General features: G+C 42.5%; 1 protein-coding gene across 1 annotated transcript; it reads right to left on the bottom strand.

The window, feature by feature from the left end:
- Window positions 1–1,971: 1,971 nt before the first annotated feature.
- Window positions 1,972–6,569, bottom strand: LOC146681480 (keratin, type II cytoskeletal 8-like). The gene is made up of 9 exons (XM_085447779.1): window positions 5,923–6,569; window positions 4,391–4,599; window positions 4,234–4,294; window positions 4,027–4,122; window positions 3,736–3,900; window positions 3,522–3,647; window positions 3,168–3,388; window positions 2,993–3,051; window positions 1,972–2,859 (listed from the first exon to the last, which is right to left on the bottom strand). The coding sequence occupies exons 1-9, from the start codon at window positions 6,448–6,450 to the stop codon at window positions 2,633–2,635; spliced, it is 1,692 nt and encodes a 563-aa protein (XP_085303905.1). The 5' UTR covers window positions 6,451–6,569; the 3' UTR covers window positions 1,972–2,632.
- Between the last annotated feature and the right edge of the window lie 1,359 nt (window positions 6,570–7,928).

Raw genomic sequence — 7,928 nt, 5'->3', positions numbered from 1 at the left:
TCATTGAGGCTAAGGTAACTGGTGACCTTAAGGGCAAAAATCCATGTGCTTCTCTTATTTTGAGTTGACTGACTTAATCCCCACCTCTGGTTTCAAAGCCAAAGGTTTATATACCTGATACTCTTATGGTTGATTCATCACTATGATGCGCATCCACGTAGCTTTTGCCCGTAGCACTATTCAAAGCACAACAATATCTATGCTCATCCACCCTGTCCAAATAATGTCCCAATTTTTCTTTATAATGCTTTCAGGACAGTCTCTCTGCTGTAGCATGAGACAAAGTGAAGTTTATGAGTTTGCTCTGTTTTGGTTTACAGCTGAGTGCTTGGCCGCTCCAGAGACAAAACTTTGCTGTGAGTCAGACTGTGATATGCACCTATTTTCAGATCAGGACAAATGTGTGCACTGGTGTAATTAAAACAGATGGATTTATTTTGATTTTTTTCCCTCCCTATAAAGGTGAAGGTAGTGCAGATTTCAAAAGGTGAGGGCTCCCTCCATCTTTAGTCCACAGTCTGAGGTTCAGGGTAACAACACTGTTTCTTAAAACTTCAATCATGAACATTAAAAAAGGATGAAAACACCCACAACAGTCCAAACTATTTTAGTTTTATCTCTTTTGAAGTTACAGTGTAAGTACTAAAATATACACACAATAAAGCTGAAAACTTGATAATAAAAAGAAAGCAGTGAAATTGTGGCACACAAGATATCCCAGTTAAAGAAAATAGGAAAGTGAGGAAACTCCAATCAGTCTAATATGTGCTGCAGTGCTGCAGCAGAGCTAGGCTGCAATGCACAGCATTTAATGAAGGTAGTGGAGGGCCCTGTGTACTGCTTTCAATCAGGAAGTGCAGCTTTGTTAACAAGCTGCTGCTGCCAAGGAAAAGTTTACATAAAGAACAAAGCAAATGTGCAGTACTGATACTGTGGGGATCACTCATATTGTGAACTGTTACAGACTGCTTTACTGATGCTCCTGATTTTTAGCCCCATTTTACAAGCCTCTACTGCAGACACAAACATCTATCATGCCACACCCAATCACCACTCCAGTGTAGTCCTGTGTGCTCTCCTGTTTCAGGGTTCTGCACGGGCTTGTTGCATTCATCTCACCTTAGTCAAACTTTTGGCAGACCTGCTTACACATATCTGCCGTGTCATAGGTGTGGGCCGCATATCATACTCACAGGGCTTCCCGAAATTTGTCGAAAATGTAGCTTAATAAGTTTTTAACATATCTTTCTAGCATGTATCTGTCCCAGACAATTGATCATCCATCGGCTTGAATAAGTGCCCGCATGATATATAGTATGCAAAGTAAAAACCATCAGGTGGATAAGTGAAACAATATAATTATGCCTATAGAGTCACTTCCATATTTGCACTGCATATCAATGTCCTATATTAAAGAGAATTCCAGCTCTGTCATTTTGAGGAGCCTTTTGAGGGCTGAATTATTTTTTTGTTTTGTATTTTTAGATCACTATAAAGACAATAAAGGAAACCTATTTGGTTATATTTGGTTTTTCTGTCATATAATGTGGAATTTAAATATGATCCAAGTTTGAAATATTGAATCCAGTGTGTGTGTGTGTGCGTGTGTGTGTGTGTGTGTGTGTGTTTGTGTTTGTGTTTGTGCGGTGTCTGCATTTTTAGCCTTGGAGGTTTCCGTTTGCTAGTCTCTTATCCACAAATACTACTTGTTTGCTTATTTATTAATACTTTTCACTTCAAAATTAAACTGAAGATTAACACTGTGTTGCCCTATAATAACTAAGCAAACCAGTTACATTTGTATAATGTAATGTAAATAATGTTCCATTATTTTACTATTATTTGCTTGACTACATTAGTGTTGTGTTATATCAACCGTATTATTTCAGCAGTTTCAGCTACAGCTAATCATGAGTAAAAAGTTTGGGACATTCAAATGTTACAATAGTAAGAATTCACAGGAACAAGATCTGGAAATGTATGTGAACACAGATTTATTTCAGTTTTGTTGGTACAAATTCCCAATAAACCTGGAAGTTCCAGTCAGCCTGATCCTTTTTAAAACATTTTTATTATTCAGAGTGAAAATAGAAGTAAAGCATGATCACAACACCATTTATTTACTGCAGTGGAGAAATCATTTTTCTCTTAACACAGGAGAAGAAATATGAAAGTGTTTCATGTGGCTGCTTTTGATGATGTCAAACTGCATAACAAAATGACAGATATTAGAAAATTTCCTGTGGTGCCATTTTGTATACAATAGTAGTTGCTTTGTAAGGATTCTCTGTCCTGACACTACAAGGATCCTCTTGTATGCACAACAGCACATCCAACAACTAAAAGACAGCCAGGCTGACTGATCAAAGAAAGACAGGACTGACTCACATCTTTGCTGCTCACAACAATCTCTGTACCTTTCTGCTTGAATTTGGATTTAATGTCTCTAACTCTCTTTGGGTATGTGGTGCCATTACATGGATCGGCTGTCTTTGACTTGTCAAGCGTATATGTTTCTGAGGTTGCTCTGTGCATGCAGGGAACGACAGGGCGGGGTTTATGGAGGTCATGATGAGGAGAAGAAAAATAAGAGAAGAAGAAAAAATGGATTGGAAGATGGCCACTGGTTCTGTTAACGGCGGCTGGAATAGGATGAGCTGACTCTTGTTTTTGAGATGCTAGAGGTGCTGCCACTGCCAAAGCTGCCCACGGAAATACCGCCACCGTAGCCCATGCCGCCGCCGCCGCCCATTCCGCCACCGAAGCCACCGCCGCCTCCGCCACCCATGCCGCCACCAAAGCCTCCGCCGAAGCCGCCGCCGAAGCCGCCGCCTCCGCCGCCACCACTTCTTCCACCACCTGGTGAGGAGAAGAACACATTTGTCAGGAGAAAGGCTTTAAATTTAGTTTTTTAGGTAAAACTTTGGAACTCTGATACAAAACAAACAACAACAACAAAAAAGCCCAAAATGCTGTATATGTTAATACATACCGAAGCTGGTGCTTGTGGACTGCACATGGACGGTTGCGTTTCCACCACCAGAGGCAATCCTACAAAGAAGAACAAAATGTAACAATTTGATGAGCTGGTAATGTCATTGTCACCATGAAAACTTCGTTTAGCTTCTCCTGTGTTTTAGAGGATTATTTATTTATTTATTTCTTACCTTGATTCCTCTCCTTCCAGCAGTTTCCTGTAGGTGGCGATCTCAATGTCCAGAGCCAGCTTGACGTTCATGAGCTCTTGGTACTCGCGGACTTGGCGGGCCATGTCCTGCTTGGCTCTCTGCAGGGCCTCTTCCAGGTCCTTGATGCGGGCCTTGGCGTCCTTCACAGCCAGCTCGCCACGCTCCTCTGCCTCAGCAATCTGGGCCTCCAGGTTGGCACGCTGGGAGGTTGGAAAATTAGCAGAAGCTTTAAATGTGATATTTCTCATTCACAATGCTATCTATGTGTTTAGCATTTATGTTTAACACATATGTAAGAAATAATCTCATCAGCTATGCAGAAACATGCATTACCTGTCCCTTGACTGCCTCAATCTCATTCTGAAGGCGGCTAATCATGCGGTTGAGCTCAGCAATCTCACTCTTTGTGTTACGAAGGTCATCCCCTGCCTGGTTTGCATTGGCCTGCATCTCCTGGAACTGAAGGAATCAGATTGAGAACAAGTGTTATTCCAGATTCCACAGACCAATCCACTTTTATTTGACTTGGCAGACTCTCTCTACCTACCTTGGACTGGTACCATTTCTCAGCTTCCGCTCGGCTGTTGTTGGCGATGTCCTCGTACTGTGCCTTGACTTCAGCCACAATGGAGTCCATATCCAGGCTGCGGCTGTTGTCCATCTCCACAATGACAGAAGTGTCCTTGATCTGTCCCTGAAGCTCAGCAAGCTCCTGTGAACAAGACACAAGTTCTTTTAAAAAAAAATTGAACTGAAAGATTAAAAAAAAAAAATAGTACAAAATAAACACATCTGTGTGTGCCACAGTGCCATTCAATGTTTGTTTGTTTTTTCTTACAGCTTCATAGATAGCTCTGAGGAAGTTAATTTCATCCTGAAGAGCGTCAACCTTGGCCTCCAACTCAATTTTGTTCATGTAGGCTCCATCTACATCCTGTAAAGGAGGATAAAGTAGACTGCATTAGTCACGGCGCTTGCAGAAATGATAATTCATGCATCATCTATCATCATTATGACAACTTTTTAATGGCACATCCATTCTCACCTTCTTAAGGAGCACAAATTCGTTTTCGACTCCAGCACGCTTGTTGATTTCATCTTCATATCTGTCGCAAAAAATGCAAGAAAAATGAGCTGAACACGATCAGGCATCATCTACTGGAAGTCAGCTGCTGTGTTCATTGTGACTCGTGGGAACTCACTTGTTCTTGAAGTCCTCCACCAGTCCCTGCATGTTTTTCAGCTCAGACTCCAGCTTCATCTTCTCATTGCCCAGCCCGTCCAGCTGTCTGCGCAGGTTGGCAATGTAAGCTTCAAACATGGCATCGATGTTGGAGCGGGTGGTGGTCTGCTCCTGCAGCAGGCTCCACTTGGTCTCCAGCATTTTGTTTTGCTGCTCCAGGAAGCGGACCTAAATGGTGATATAATTTGACAAATTTAGATCTGCAGTCATAGAATAGCAATACTTGCCTTGAGGTCCTAGACCGGCTTGTTTTTCTCTGGAGATCCATCAGTCCATGGATCACGTGTAACTTTCCCACATTAAAAACTCTTGCAGGCAAAAAAATGCCAACGACCATATTAAAATTCCTCACAGTGCACGACTGTTCTAGACACACTGCACTGTGGAGCTTGTTTGTGAGACTTAGAAGATCAACCATTGTTTGATTAAACAGTAGAGCCCAAAGGTCCATTTCTGGGTGTGTCTTTAAGGTGCCACACCCTCCTCCAACCACTTGACATCAGCGCTCCCTCGCCTCCAGGATGCATACTTTCACTGATTGAACGTGCCTGCCTCAACCCTCACCAATTAATGTGTCACACCTAAAGATATTAACTGTTATGTCAAATGTACAATGCGCATTATACTTTAGTTTAATATATTATACTAAACAAAAATGTTCTTTAAACATCTAAGCCATTTTTTCCTGCTATTAATGATTGTTTTTGTGATGCTTTATTGCAGTAATATACCGTTTTATTTGAAATTTGAAATAAGGAGTCTTCAAAGGATGGGATCAGGTTACCTGTTTGAAGACAGATAAGGTGTGGCACATAGCGCGCAGAAAGAGCTAGCTCAGCATTTTCTCATACAGGGTGTGGTTAGCGACTTTGCCATTACTGCCTGAGAGAAACGGTCCCTCATCAATGCATCGTCTTTAATTAAACATGAAACTGCATGTGGGAGAATTTAAAGTAAAAGCCTGTCACTTCTTGCTGCCATGGGAACAAGTGATAACCAGATCCCTCGCTCCTCTCACCTGATAATGCAGCAGTAACTGGATATGACTGCTCTACTGTTTCCATGCTTTCACTCTACACAGAGACAGCTTGCAGGCTGTGCTCATAATGCAATTTTAAGGAGCATCATGTTGCTTAGTTTGAGGGGTGAATTTTAAGCAAATCACCCAGCAGTTCTCAACATTCATCAGCATTCAGTTAGCATTTCCAGGTTTAGTTAAGCTGTTGCATAATATTTAATGAGCTCAAGGGCCCTTTCAACAAGAGCCTGCCTTTGCATCTTTTTCTAATATATTAGAAACCAGCTTCAGGATTTTCATTCTGCTGACATGTTGTGAGACTAAAATAAAAGCTAGACAAAACCTTTTTCAATATCAGATAGGAAACGTGCCACTCACCTTCTCAATGAAGTGTACAAAGCTTTCAGTGCAACTAGAGTAGCTCCTGCTTGAGAAGAATAAAACGGCCTGAAACTTTTTTATGAAACTCTTACCTTGTCAATGAAGGAAGCAAAGCGGTTGTTGAGAGTCTTGATTTGCTCTTTCTCCTGGGTGCGGACAGTCTGGATGTTGGGGTCGATCTCAAGGTTATAGGGGGCCAGCAAGCTCTGGTTTACTTGGACTTGTGTGATCAGAGGCACTGATCCAAAACCTCCTGGACCACCACCACCGAAACCGCCTGCACCGAAACCGCCGCCGCCGCCACCACCACCACCGAAACCGCCCGCACCAAAACCACCACCACCCAAACTAAGACCACTGCCACCACCAGAGGCAAAAGAATAACTACTGAAACCACCACCACCACCACCACCACCACCGCTAGCCATGCCTGATCTGAGCATTGAGGTTGATGATGACATTATCATTGGCCCCCCTAGATTGACAGATCTTGAGGAAAAACTTTGTCTTCCTCCTCCTCCTCCTCCTCCTCCCATACGGAAACTACCACCACCACCAGCTTGTCCACCTCCACTATAGCTGCTCCGCACAACTTTTGTGGACATTCTGGTCGACGACATGGCTGGTTTCTTCTTAAGAGGAAGGATTCAAAGAGAAAAGCAAAGAGAGAGAGGTTTGGGAGCGTAGTGGAGCCCACTAAGAGGAAGGTCAAGTCCCTCTAAGTGTCTTGTCTCTGTCTACGATGGATTTTTATCTGTCTCCAGCTGAGGAGGAGGTCCCGGTAAGCTCAGCCTCCTCTGCGCCTCCCCTCAACCCTCCTCCTATTACCTGGATCCTGAAAGGTGTGCTTGCAGGCAGTGTAGATTGGCTCAGCCTGTCAGACAGGTAATAGCGCCACCCCTTTAAAGCGATCTGGGCTTGACACACCCAGATGCTTGTAGAGAAACAGCATCAGAGCCCGAGCTGGGAGGGCAGGAAAGGCATTTGGCAAAGACTCTTTTTGTTGATTAGCTAGGGGTGTTCTGTGTACAGGGTGGGGACCTGCATACTCACTGTGCCACCTTTCTTTTCTCTACTGTTTACCTTCTGGCAAGATTTTTTCTCTGTATCCTCTGTGTGAGCACTTCTTTGTATTTTACTGGGATTGTGGACATGAAATTAAGATAAAACTATCTATAGGATTAAGTTGGGTAAAATTGCCCTTTAACTACGCTGAAAATGTTTCAGCAAGCAATTTAACCAGTTTTTGCTTGTCAAAATGCAATGCACATTCTTCCAGGTATGTTTTTAGATACACAGGAAAACCTTAAATTTAAATAATCTTTAAAGTGAGTTTTAAGATCTGCGAGAGAGCGCCAAAGTGTGACTTCACAAGTAAAAAAATGTACATAAAATAAAAACAAAAAACAAAAAAACAAAGTCACATTAAGATAATTAGTTGGGTAGTCGGCTGAAGGATAATCCAAGATAAAGTGGAGACCTTGAGACGAGTAAACTGGTTTTACAGGAGATTCCCTGCAGACAGTACAGTACTTACCCACTGCACAAAATCCCACAGATACACATAGAGAAAAGCTGAATCGGAGAATAAATGGTGGTCATTTCAATGAAACATGGTTTCCACATTATGCACAGCGAGCATATGAAGGAATCCACCCCGTGCTGCTTATGTGCTCAGGCCTGCAGCTTGCGGGTGCTTGAGGCTACTGTGCACAATGCTTTCAATACACAATACACTCACCCAGGTTTACTGAGTAAATGTATTGCATCGGTTTAGATATTTCAATCTTAAGAAAAAGGTCCATTGCAAGTCTTTTTTTAACTTAATGTCAGCTTGGAAGAACAAGAAGCCAAAAGTAGAGTCGATTTCTTGCTCCGACAGAGCTGGAACTGTTGGTACCTGTTTAAAACCATCTTAACAACTCCAGTATAGCTGTTGGCTTCCCAGCCTCTGTACTGTAGTAGCTTCTAAACAAGCTCCAGGGCATAACTGAGTCACACCCCAAATTAAAATACCAGTGGTTCACTCTCACTTCCAACACTGTCTAGTGGAAGAACTATGCTCCTATGCCACTTACTGCACATTCACAAATTTGCG

This window comes from Copadichromis virginalis, linkage group LG23 (assembly GCF_057382275.1).
Source record: "Copadichromis virginalis isolate Kocher_CV1m ecotype Utaka linkage group LG23, C_Virginalis_male_GT1.1, whole genome shotgun sequence".
In the NCBI taxonomy this organism is placed as follows: Eukaryota; Metazoa; Chordata; class Actinopteri; order Cichliformes; family Cichlidae; genus Copadichromis; species Copadichromis virginalis.
The sequence above is the reverse complement of the archived record's forward strand: the minus strand, read 5'-3'. Positions and strand labels throughout refer to the sequence as shown.

Coding starts and splice junctions, on each gene's coding strand:
- LOC146681480 (XM_085447779.1), bottom strand. CDS start 6,450: ATGTCGTCGACCAGAATGTCCACAAAAGTTGTGCGGAGCAGCTATAGT. Junction 4,295..4,390: donor GTGGAGGACTTCAAGAACAA/GTGAGTTCCCAC, acceptor TTTTTGCGACAG/ATATGAAGATGAAATCAACA. Junction 3,648..3,735: donor AGAAATGGTACCAGTCCAAG/GTAGGTAGAGAG, acceptor TGATTCCTTCAG/TTCCAGGAGATGCAGGCCAA.